General features: G+C 37.2%; 1 protein-coding gene across 4 annotated transcripts in view; it reads left to right on the forward strand.

Annotated features, from left to right (window-relative positions):
* PHF6 (PHD finger protein 6) overlaps window positions 1-13,401 on the forward strand; it is a 74,166-nt gene that overhangs the window by 8,883 nt on the left and 51,882 nt on the right. For all 4 annotated transcript variants that reach the window (XM_012001319.1, XM_012001318.1, XM_012001321.1 and 1 more), the window contains 2 exons: window positions 10,607-10,740; window positions 11,021-11,064. In XM_012001319.1, coding sequence (XP_011856709.1) covers window positions 10,607-10,740; window positions 11,021-11,064 — 178 coding nt within the window. The remainder of the gene's footprint in view (window positions 1-10,606; window positions 10,741-11,020; window positions 11,065-13,401) is intronic.

Consider the following 13,401-nt stretch of genomic DNA (forward strand, 5'->3'; position numbering starts at 1 on the left):
CATGATCTCAGCTAACTGCAACTCCACCTCCCAGGTTCAAGCAATTCCCCTGCCTCAGCTTCCCAAGTGGCTGCGATTATAGGCACCTACCACCATGCCCAGCTAATTTTTTGTATTTTTAGAAGAGATAGGGTTTCACCATGTTGGGCAGGCCGATCTCAAATTCCTGACCTCAGGTGATCCGCCTGCCTCTGCAGATAGCTGTTATTCTAATTGGTACCGGTGTCAGATTAGATCACAGATTACAAGAAGAGAAAAGAGTTCAGAAGGCCATTTAGTTCACCTTTCTTACCCCTATGCAAGATTTCCTACAAGCCACTCAAGATAAGATCTTTGGCCTGAGGATTGGCTGACACGTGTAATCCCAGTGCTTTGGGAGGCCGACTGGGAGGATTGCTTGAGGCCAGGAGTTGAAGACCAGCCTGGACAACAAAGTGAGACCCCTATCTCTACAAAAAAATATAAAAATTTTGAAATGTGGTGTGTTCCTGTAGACCTAGCTACTCAAGAGGCTGAGGTGGGAGGATTGCATAAGCTCAGGAGTTCAAGGCTGTGGTGAGCTATGATTGTGCCACTATATCCATCTAGCCTAGGTGATAGAGTGAGGTCCTCTCTTTAAAAAAAAAAAAAAAGAAAAATTTGCCCTGTTCTTAAATATATCAAAAAATTGTGATTCTACCCAAGTAACCTGAAACAAGACCAGTAATATATAACACTCCTCAGAGTTGAGAAATTCATCCTTCTGTATAAATTAAGTATTTCTCTTAATTTAAAGCCATTTTAGATCTGTCTCCTTCCATTAAATAAATATTTGGGTTTTTTTTTTTTTCCTTATTAAAAAACCCTTTATATACTTGATGACTGTCCTCAGGTCACTCCTAAACGTTCCCTGTTTTCAAACTAAATTTTACTCATGTCTTATGAAATCCTCTGAACAGTTTTCCTGCTTTTTCTAGTAGTAGAAATAGCTAACATTTGTTAGACACTTAACGTGTGCTAGGGACTGTGCTAAGTTTTTAAATTATATTATCCTTTTTAATGCTTATAATCATGTTGTGAGATAGGGAAGTATTCTCATCTTACATGTGAGGAAATTGAGGCTCAGATGAGTTAAGTAACCTGACTGTAGCTAGTAAGTGGCAGAGCTGGGATTTGAATCCAGGGTCAGTTGACTCCCAAGCCAGAACTCCTAATCACCAGGTTACGCTAGACTGTCTTTTAAGCTACACTCCAAAATCGCATTTAAAGAAACAATGATTACAGCTTAGCAGTTTTCTAATAAAGATGGAAATAGTACTGAATTTAGGACATAATCAGACTCCTATTAATATGTTCTATTAAGTAGTAATATCTTGTTAATTTTTAGGACAAAAACCCTATACACATCCTATGTAAGAATATTGTGATATTACCCTCCACATATATTTGTAGCCTCTGAAAATAAAAAGACGATTTCCACATAGTCTTCACTTTGTTATTTATTCAGTACCAGTGTAGTACTTAGCATTTTAAAGAACAGGGTGTCTTCTGTCTGGGAGGAGTCTTACCTGTTGAGATAGTTCAGACTGCTTCCTAGAGCTGGTAAGATTAAAAAAATGGAATGAGTCTAGGAAATATTAATAGGTTAGCCATACCAGAATAGGTCTTTGAGACCCATCCCAGTTGAGTAAGGTGGGATGATTGCAGGGTCTTCCAGCATTAGAGAGGAATTTCAACTCAGATAGGAAGGGATGGGGAAGGGTAAAAGCAGGATTTTTCAGGAGACAGGTGATACACAATAGTCACTGTGAAGAATGAAGTATAATAATGGCAGCATATTTGTCTACTCTACATAGATGTTCTGCAGGTATGTTAAACTCAACCTGTCTAAACCAGTTCATCACCCGCCCCTCCCCAAACCTGATTCTCTTTCTGAATCCTTTACCATCAACTCTTCCTTCTTCCATATTAGTCATGTCAGTCCTATTTGTGGGATGTCTGCCTTTTCTTTCTTAATGCTACCCTATGTCCAGTCTTGCTCCTCCCACCCTTCCAGCATACTACTGATAGTTACCTGATCTCTGCTTTTAAAAGCTAATGCCACTCCCTAACTGGAAACCTTTCATGATTTCTTACTGCATACAATACAATGTCCAGAGGCCTCAGCCTGCCATTCAGAAGTCTTGTCTTAACCCACTTTTTCCATCCTTATCTCATTCTCTCTCCCCTGGGTTTTCCAGGCATCCTGTCTCTGACCCCATTGCGGTGCACATACTGATTTTCACCTCTGCTTGCGGCTCTTTTTTCGTCCTAGCTGCCTCTTAAAAGTTCTATCTCTTTTTGAGATCCAGCTCAAGCTTCACACTTTGTTTCTGTCATATAGCATAACACAGTATGCATTGTATTTGATACACATGTGCAAGCCTTTCTTCTCCACTGTATTGTTGACTCTGTGAGAGTAAGACTGTATTCTCTTTGCCCAGCCTAGCATGACATGGGGATAATGCATAGAAAACTCTTCATATGGTGCTTGATATCTTCTTTGTGCTCAATAGTGTTCTAATATATAAGTGGGCACTCATTGTTGGTGGACTTTGAAGATAGAAAGGGCTTCAGCTGGATAATAGTGTGAAGCCTTAATAACAGGCTAGGTATAAATTGACGAGGGAAGTCATGGTGTAGCACAAAATTCCTCTGTTTTGGTTAATTAGTGTTTTAGTGTTGTTTGCAACTTGAGCGGTTTGAAAAGGGAGGAGAGTAATTTAGAGGGAAAAATCAGGTTGGTTATTTTTTTCCAGAGAGTATAGAGAGCTGTGTGTGCCTCAAACATGAGAGTTTTCATGTTTCTTCAGCCTTCGCTCCCTCAGTATAGTTTTGTGTTTATTGTTTCCTTGAGTATTAGTCAAGTTCCCATACAATATAGAGTTTAGAATTTACCTGTTTATCAAATACTTGAGTGCCCACTTTCTACCAGCACAATGCTAGGTACTTTGAATGTAAACATGAATAAATATGGTTTAGCCTTAGAAGTATGTAAAGAATGACACAGGAGAGCTGGGAAAGAGGATCACAATTAATTATGAGAAGTCAGAAGACTCCATAGAAAATGAGAGTTGAAATGTGTTCCTCCAGGAGAGGGAAGCTATGGAAGTCAAAGATGAAGAGTTTCAAGGAGGAGGAAGTGGTCAAAAAATATTAAATAAGTATTAAATGCCAGTGCTATTTATAGTAGATTGTGTGATTTACTTAGCATTCAGTAGGGGCAAAATGGAATACCCACATTGTATAGAATGCTGCCACTTTGCTTTCTGCAATCACAGAAGCTGAAGATTCTAGATGACTCTTGGTGCTACTAAATCCTTAGAGCAGTGGTACCTAACCAACTCTACTAAATCAGAAAAGGGACATGGGTGAGGGTTGTGCTGCAGACAGGTATCTTTTGAAAAAGATTCCCAGATTTTTTTTGTTTTTGTTTTTGTTTTTGTTTTTTAGACGGAGTCTCACTCTGTTGCCAGGGTGGAGTGCAGTTGTGTGATCTTGGCTTACTGCAACCTCCATCTCCCTGGTTCAAGCGATTCTCCTGCCTCAGCCTTCTGAGTAACTGGGATTACAGGCACGCACCAGCACGCCCAGCTAATTTTTGTATTTTTAGTAGAGATGGGGTTGGGGGTTTCACCATGTTGGCCAGGATGGTCTCGATCTCCTGACCTCGTGATCCGCCCGCCTTGGCCTCCCAAAGTGCTGGGATTACAGGCGTGAGCCACCATGCCCGGCCTCCCAGGTGATTTTTGATGAACAATGCTGGTTATGGACCATTGCCTTGGGTCAGAGGTTGGCAAACTTTCTGTAAAGGACCAGACAATACTTAAGGTTTCGCAAGCTATGTAGTCTCAGTTGAAATCACAGACAATACACAAAGAAATGAGCATGGCCGTGTTTTCATTAAACTTTTTATTTACAAAAAACAAAGTTTTTTGTAAATAAAAATATTTTTAATTGTAAAAAAATGTAAATAAAAATATTTACAAATAAAGTTTGTAAATCCCATGGATTAGGCCCACAGGATGCCTTCTGTAGGGAGGAAAAGAGGTAAATTTTCTTCCTGAAGATTTGTTCAGTTGCCTCATTGTCATCTGTGTACCTTAGTGTACATGCATTGTGAATATATTCATATAAATGTGAATTTTTTTAAAAGCTCCAATTATGGCATGCAGATTAATTTTAATGTATGCAGATATTTTACCAGTCATTTATATTAAAATGAACTTTGCTTTACTTTTGAGGTGATAAAGGAGAATGAATGTAAGGTCAAAGAGAAACTTGGAAGTGTAGTGGTGGAGAAAATTGGGTCTTTGGCTATTACTGAATAAATTTTTTTTAATACACAATTTTTTTATTTGCCTCCATTTAATACTTTTTGGCAATTGGGAATACTGTCAAGTAATTTCATTAGAAAATCCTCATTTATTTTTGCTAATGGAGGAGATCCAAAACCAATAATATAAACAAAACATATTCTTGGTTTTGGGGGCTATCTCGGTACTTATTTGAGCATAGATGTGGACGAGGTGTTCACAGACTAAATATAGCAAGCGGCATAGCAGTTTAGAGTACCCTCAGCTGGAAAAACCCATACCCGAGAAAAGCTTGGACATAAAAATCTGAGCTCAGAAAATGTCTGTCTGAATCTTTCAATACACAAAAAGAAACTTCAGAAACTCCAATAAGAGAATTTATATTCCTCGTCGGTCATGATGCAGAAAGTTGGGTAGAGTTGGAGTGTGTTATTCTGAGCAAGGACAGGAGATGAGGTTAAGGCTTAGTTCATTTCCCTCCCATTTCCAAGACATCTGAAATAACCTATTCAGTAACTGCTTAGATTTAGCCTGTTAAATCTAGTAAAAATTTAACGAGTACTTTTCAGTGGCCCTATTTTTTAGAAGTACCTGGAATTTAAGGTCCTAATCTGTTTTTCAAGCAACTTGTCACTTTTCAATGACTGACAGCTTTCAGATTTCACTGTTGTTTTCTGGCTTTCCATTTAAACCTTAAAAGTAGTGTTAAGTTTGTGTTTTTATGAGACCTCCTTCAAAATGCTGTTTTTAACAAATAGTAACTAAAGGATCATACAAACAGTTTTAAGTTCATATTCCACCCTCCCATGAAGTGGCACTTTTTAAGGAATTTTTAACACATAAATTTAACAAATAAAAACTAAAACAGCAGTTAACCAGATAATTCAGAGCCATTCTGTTGTCTAGTTATTTGGATATGTGAGGTATTACTATAAATAAAGCAATGAAGCTGGAGTTAAGGAGCATTTTTGGGTGCATCTCTGAAAACTTGCCCCAACTGTACTGTCACTTTCTAGTATTTATTGGGGGTAATATTATCTGTTATTAAAAACAAAACCAAAAGTCAAGCACCTGCGTAAGGTAAGCTGCTCTCACTTTGTTTTTGGCTCATATCTCCTGTGAAAATATCCTCGGTACAGTGTTCCCTACTCCAAGAGCTTTTGGCATTTTTTTTTCTTTGCCTACAGGCTCAAGAACGTGACCTCTTTTTGTACCCTCCTTTGCCTTGTCTGTGCATTCGTAGCAGTTTTCTTGGAGCAGATTTCTTGAGAACAGTTGACTGCTTGGCTGTGAGAATGTCTGTCTATACACTGGTAGTCAGTTACTGGCAGACATATTATAGGGCGATGAAGCTGGACAAAGCTAAGTTGCAGGCAGCCTTTCCTCCCTCAGTTCCCTATGGCTCTGTCTGACCATTAGGTTCCAGCTTTTCCCCAAGAGCCTATCGTAGAAGTTGACAATCTCATTTTCATTTTACTCCCCTATAGTTACTGAGAAAGCAGTATTTTGCCTTGTGCTCTTTAAGACTTCTTTTTGCAAACTGAATTTCAGTCCTGTCCTAGTTAAGTTGACTGAGGAGCAGGTATGTCCCAGCCTCTGGCTCCTACCCGACATTAGCTAAGTCTCAGTCCATTTAGTTCCTTGTGTCTCCTCTCATGCGTGACTTAGTTCCTCTTTCATCAGTGGGTCAGCTCCTTGAGACTCTGCTTATGTTGCACAATTTAACCTTAAGTTAGTGTAGCTTATAGAGATGCCGTGCAAATATCTGTAATAAGACAGGGCCTCTTTTTCCAGTATCCCTAATTTGAAGCTGGTAATTAATTACTAAGGTTTGCTAGGTCGACTAGGTAGCAAACTGAATAGGAGAGTAAAAGAAAAATCATTGTTAATGAAGAAATTTTCACCTCTATCTAAATCAAGAACTTGAAATCAGGATACAAGCAGGATAAGCTGAGAATTAACATGTATGCCTATGATCGGGGCAGGAAATTAGCCCTCAACAGAATGTTTGATACACGGAGCAGGCCTTTTTTGGGGGGATTGGGGGAGAGATCTTCCATTGTTCTTGAAAAACACGTTTCTGTCAGGTTAACTTTCATTTTCCCACGTTTAAGGAAACCATGGATACTGTGTAAGCATGATGGTACATGGCAGTTGACAGTCATTTTGCTGAAGCCCCAGTAGGGACTGTGGTAAATTGGAGAGCAAATGTTTTGTGTAAAGGGAGATACTGGAGCCATTATTAGGGTATAACCAACCAGGTGCCTTGTGGTAGAGGGGTCCCCATTTTCCAGTTATTTCACATTTTTCTAGGGAACACCTCTGTTTTATTTTTATTTCCTATAACATTTTTTAAACTGGACTAGCCACCTATCTAGTTTCTCAGCTCCTTTAATTTTTCTTCTTATCTCATCTTAGTTCTCAACCTTGTTTCTAGTGGGGCTAATCTTTTCTCTGAAACATTCTTGCCGCTGTTGATTCTGTGCTCCTCCAACTGGATTGATCTCCCCAATTTCACCATTCCCAGTCCTAGATCAGAATGTTTAAAAATTTTTAGAAGTAGCTGAAGATAATTATGTTAAATCTGCAGGTATTAGAAACATGAATGAAAAAAAATATGCCGTAAGATTAAAATCTTCAATAATAGAGTATGTTTGCAGTGACATACTTACTGAGCACTACTTTGTAAGGCACAGTGTTAGTCTTCAAAAATAAATTCTGTCTAGAATGAATTGATTGATAAAATTTATGTATTTATAAAGATGATTAGCCATATAATGGAGTAAAATGATAAGCGCCAAAATGAACAGTTTATATATATATGTATCTGTTAAGTCCCATAGGAGTTTAGAGAAAAAGGATTGTTTTAGAGGTTGGAATATAGCATGGTAGACTAAGATAATTTTCCCTTTTTGTATTCATAGGTAAGCAAGCAAATGTAAACATTGTATTTTGGTTATATTATGGATAATTTTTGCTATTTTGTTAGCACCTTGCCGGAAATTCGACTGCTTATATGTGAATGCTGCATAAAATAGGTCTTGTGAATTCTAATTTAGCAAAATTCCAACTCCTAACCTTGTAAAGAAGTTTCCACTCTGAAAATATTTTTTATTGATATGTCTTCCTCTTTCTTCTCTTTCTTGAGTGAAACTGACTATAAAAGTAAAGTAAGCTTTAAAAAAATTATCTGTCTTGAGTTGCTATAGTTAACTGGTTATTTGCAAAATGCATTTGTTTCACCATAGCAGCTTAAAACCAGTTACTTTGGGCAGATTTAAATTTATAACCAGCCAAAAACTATTTTGGTATATTTTGGGTTTTTGGTTCCCATCTTATTCTCACCAGACTGAGAGATGGGTATTGAAAGCATTTACTAGAGTTTTCCTAATTTGTTTTTTAAATAATATTTTTGCATATGAAAGTACTTTTGCCCATTGTAGAAAAATCAAAATACAGGGCATTATAAAGAAAACCAGCCACCCAGAGATAGCCACTTAGCATTTTGCTGTTTTTACTTCTACCTGTTTTAAAGAATCTATGTTATAAACATAGTTGGGTTCATAATTCACATAGTTTTGTATTCTGCCTCATTTTTTTAACTTAACATTACACATAGATCTTCCTGTGCCATTCCAATTTATTTGAAAAGAATGGCTGTAGAACATTTTCTCGTGTGTATAATTTATTTAAACATTTTTCTTTCTCTTTTTCTTTTCTTTCTTTTTTTTTTTTTTTTTTTTTTTTTTTAGATGGGCTTTCACTCTTTTTGCCCAGGCTGGAGTGCAGTGGTACAATCTCGGTTCACCGCAACCTTCGCCTTCTGGGTTCAACCGATTCTCCTGCCTCAGCCTCCTGAGTAGCTGGGATTACAGGCATGCACCACCACACCCGGCTAATTTTGTATTTTTAGTTGAGACCGGGTTTCTCCGTGTTGGTCAGGCTGGTCTCGGACTCCCAACTTCAGGTGATGTGCCTGCCTTAGCCTCCCAAAGTGCTGGGATTACAGGCATGAGCCACTGCGCCCGACCCTAAACGTTTTTCAGTTGTTGATAGGTGGTTTTACATTTTAGACTGTTCTAAATAATTCTACAATGAATGTGCTTGTGCATTAATTGCTTGAGTCTGATTAATTTTTAGACTAGATTTATAGAGTAAAATTACTGGCTTAGAGAATACAAATTTTAAAAAAAACCTTGTTAAATCAGGCAAATTGCATTCTAGAGAGTATGTACCAATTTCCAGCTGTATACAAGAGTGCCCATCTTAACTGTATCTTGTCAATGTTGAGCTCAATATAGTATTTTAAATGGCACCTCTCTTTTCAGTTTTGCTTGCTAATTGAATTTATTAATTTTTTTCAAAATGTACCCATCTAAACCTGTTTTAGATGTAAGTTTCAAGATAAACTACTTTCCCTAAAGTTCTTAGTGAAGTGGGATAGTGTTTGATGCTTTAAAAAAATAGATTGCAAAATAGCATGTGTAGAATTACGTTTCACGTAAGCATTGTAATACTGTGAGGCATCTCTGCTTGGTGAGTATGAGTGATTTAAAAATTTTCTTTGTCCTCTTTTGTGTTTTCTAAAATTTCTTTAATATAATAGAACTTTGTAATTAAGCAACAGTTCAAATGCTCTACCTCCTTAAGAATTTATAAGCCATGCAAAAGCTTTGCCTTCTTGATAATTTGGCATAGTATTTCTTTTTACAGTAATACTTTGAAGTTTCTATATTTATTTAAGGAAGAAAGGGGTATTTCTTGTATCAATAGTGGGCACTGACCCTCATGTTTTCTGGGAAACAGCTGTAGCAAGACTGTTTCTGTTTCTGACTTATATATGAATATTTTTAAAATGATAGCTTGAATGAGTGTGTGAGTGTTTGACTTGCTTAGAGAAATGTAAGAAATTTTATTGGAATTTATATTAGCCTCTTGATACACCAATATTGCTTAGAGGCCGAGTAATCCAAAAGTTAGGAATGCTAAGTGTTCTTCATGTTCAAATTAATAAAAAGAGGGATGAGAACACTTTAGAACAAGATGTCCAGCAACCAAGTAACAAATGAATAGTTTTTTAGATTTAGCTTGTTGTGAATCTATTTGGGCATGTCATCTACAGTTAAATGGCCTCATTATAAATGTTCACTTGGTACAGTACATTATGATATGTTAATCAAAACCACTGAAAGTCATTGTTACATAACTTTTTAAAGATAACTTTTTTCCTGAATGTAGAGTATGAGCTAGTTAATCAATATGAATTATCCATTAAATTCAAAAGGTAAGGTATAATAAAATACATTGAAAGCATCTGTTATATGTTTACCTGAATTCGTAATGCAAGAGGTAAGTGACATAGATTAAACTGAAGTACCGTGCATATTTTCACAATATAATCAACTTGACATCATAAAATAGTCTCAGAGCTCAAGGTATTAAAAACACTACCTAATTCTTTTATCCTCTCTCCTTCCCTCACTTTAAATGGATTTTACCAGGTTTTCAAATAGTAAGTTGTGTGAGATTTTTTTCCCACAGAGTCTCATTAATTAAGTGGAATTTCTTTTTTTTTTTTTTTTTTTTTTTTAAGACAGAGTCTCGCTCTGTTGCCCAGGCTGGAGTATAGTGGCGCGATCTTGGCTCACTGCAACCTCCACCTCCTGGGTTCAAGCAGTTCTGCTTCAGCCTCCCAAGTAGCTGGGGTTACAGACGTGCGCTACCACGCCCAGCTAATTTTTTTGTATTTTTAGTAGAGTTGGGGTTTCACCATATTGGCCAGGCTGGTCTTGAACTCCTGACCTTGTGATCCGCCCGCCTCTGCCTCCTAAAGTGCTGGGATTACAGGCATGAGCCACCATGCCTAGCAATTAAGTGGAAATTTTAAGAGAAACATTTTTTTCTGGTATGAGACATTTTCTCCAGTTACTTATACCCACGAAGATCTGGATTGCATAAAAAGTTCTCTTTTATAATGTTACATACAGCTCACATTCCTGAATTACAGTATTTCAAATTTTCTCTTGACCATAATGAAATAATAGACATTAATAATATTCTGTTAATTTTGTCAGTGTTTAACGTGGGAACAAAATACCCCAGAAGAATTTTATTCCGGTTATTCTAAGGAGAGAAAACAAGAAAAATAGCATTAATTACAAAAGTTTTCAATAACCAATTTGTTTCCTTGACAGAAATTGATATGCCTCTAATCTGATATACAGCCTTAGAAAGTCACATACTAATAATAATATTTTGTCGTTTTGCCTTAGATGTGTTCTTTGTGCCATTGTCCTGGAGCAACAATTGGTTGTGATGTGAAAACATGTCACAGGACATACCACTACCACTGTGCATTGCATGATAAAGCTCAAATACGAGAGAAACCTTCACAAGGAATTTACATGTAATTATTTAACTTCTCTTTAAGTTTTTTTTTTTTTTTAATAATTATACTTTCTTTGGGCTTTTGTAAAAATTTTTCCCATTTCAAAGCATTTCATCGTCATCATAAAGGGTGTTTTTGATAAGAAATTTAATACTTAGAGAAATAGTACAGAAAGTTTAATAATATTTTTTGAATCCAGCTAGTGAATGGGGGTGAAGTGTACTGCTCATTTTCTTAACTTGAAAAGTGAGTTTAATTTAGTTTGCTTACTAATTTTTGATTTCTTCATTTTTTATAGGGTCTATTGCCGAAAACACAAGAAAACTGCACATAACTCCGAAGGTACATCATTTAGCCACGTTTCAGCCACTTTTCAGTTTCAAGAAGAAATTTGAGTACAAATTAGTGAATTGTACTATATCAATTTTAACCATAAGATATATCTCAACATTCAGTACGTTTAGAAGAATTGAGAAAAGTGTTAGGATAAACTAATGTGCATAGTAAAAAGATCTGAACTTTTTTTTTTTTCTGAAACGAAGTCTTGCTCTGTCACCCAGGCTGGAGTGCAGTGGCGTGATCTCAGCTTACTGCAACCTCAGCCTTCCAGTTTCGAGCGATTCTCCTGCCTCAGCCTCCTAAGTAGCTGAGATTACAGACGCGCGCCATCATGCCAGCTTATTTTTGTATATTTAGTAGAGACAGGGTTTCACCATGTTGGCCAGGCTGCTCTTGAACTCCTGACCTCGTGATCCACCTGCCTCAGCCTCCCAAAGTGCTGGGATTATAGGCGTGAGCCATCGCGCCCAGCCAAGATCTGAACTTGTAAGAAAACTTTTACCCCAAAGTCCTTGTAAAGTATATGTTGAAAATCTATCTTTAGTAAGAAATTACGCTGGTGGCTGCATGTTTCGTTTCTTTTTTTTTTGAGATGGAGTCTCACTCTGTTGCCCAGGCTGGAGTGCAGTGGTGCAATCTCAGCTCACTGCAAGTTCCGCCTCCTAGGTTCACACCATTCTCCTGCCTCAGCCTTCCGAGTAGCTGGGACGACAGGCGCCTGCCACCACACCTGGCTAATTTTTTGTATTTTTAGTGGAGACGGGGTTTCACTGTGTTAGCCAGAATGGTCTTGATCTCCTGACCTCGTGATCCGCCCACCTCGGCCTCCCAAAGTGCTGGGATTACAGGCGTGAGCCACCGCGCCTGGCCTCGTTTCTTTTCTGTTTTCTTTCTTTTTTTGAGACGGAATCTTGCTGTGTTGCCCAGAGTGCAGTGGCGCAATCTCGGATCACTGCAGCCTCTGCCTCCTGGGTTCAGGCGATTCTCCCGCCTCGGCCTCCTGAGTAGCTGGGATTACAGGCACCCACCACTACACTCTGCTATTTTTGTATTTTTAGAAGAGACGGGATTTCGCCATGTTGGCCAGGCTGGGCTTGAACTCCTGACCTCAGGTGATCCACTCTCCTCGGCCTCCCAAAGTGCTGGAATTAAAGGCATGAGCCACTGTGCCTGGTCAGCTGTGTGTTTCTTTAAGGATGCTAATTGGGATCCTTGCTACTGTCATATTATAAATGATGTGAACTTGGTAATAGTAGTACATTTTGTGATCACCAGGCTTTCTGTTAAATTTTTATTCACGTTTGTAGTACTTAAAAAAATGCGAATGTGTTAATAAGTAACCAAATTTAAAATACAAACTTTAAACATTATTTTATAGTTTGTTTCTACTTAAATTTATATAAAACCAGGTTAGTCATGTTTATATGTAGTTAGCCAAGTTGTACTTGGTCTGTAAAAAGTATGGGAAAACTCTGATACTGAGTTCTGACTTGTTTCAAACATTTTCAAACAGATGGTTTTGATACTTTTACTAGCAATATAAAATGGCTAAGATGTAATCTGCAATTGTTCTATTCCTTCATTTAGATTAGAAATCTTTAAAATTTTTGTTTGCTTTTGAGAATATGTTGCTTAGAATTATAATGGTTTGAGCACTGTTGTTTTAGGAAGTTGTTTCTTTTATAAAGATTTACCTAATTATTGGTATTCGCATGTTAAAATTGGTGGCCCTTTTTGATCTCTAGATCTTGGCTTTTGTAATACAAAACAATATTGTTTCCACTTCTGGACTTGAGATTAGTCCAAATACTTTAAAGTATTGGTTAAAAACACAGTCATTAGCAAAATCTAGTCTTTAAGGTAAACAGACTGGATAAATAATAACAATGTTTTTCGAGGTGATAAAATATGACGCAAAAAACCTTAATAATGCTTTTCTTCTGTTTTCTCCTCACTGAATTCTAGAATTGAATTGGAAAATCCTTTGTGAAAGATTGAGTATGCTTTTCCACCTTTAATTATTTCAGATTTTAACAGTACATTTATTTCATACTCTTTAAGATTATAGTGGCCCTATATGGTTTTTTCTTAATTTTTAATTTTTGTGAGTACAGAGTAGGTGTATGTATTTATGGGGTACATGAGATATTTTGATACAGGCATGCAATGTTAAATAAGCACATCATGGAGAATGGGGTATCCATCCCCATTTCAAACAATCCAAGTTAAGCTGAGGATTTAGACAATGTTATGCTGTATGTTAAGCTGAGGATTGAGACTATGTTATGCTGTACGTTAAGCTGAGGATTGAGACTATGTTATGCTGTATGTTAAGCTGAG

The sequence above is a fragment of the Mandrillus leucophaeus genome, unplaced genomic scaffold, assembly GCF_000951045.1.
Source record: "Mandrillus leucophaeus isolate KB7577 unplaced genomic scaffold, Mleu.le_1.0 Scaffold659, whole genome shotgun sequence".
In the NCBI taxonomy this organism is placed as follows: domain Eukaryota; kingdom Metazoa; phylum Chordata; class Mammalia; order Primates; family Cercopithecidae; genus Mandrillus; species Mandrillus leucophaeus.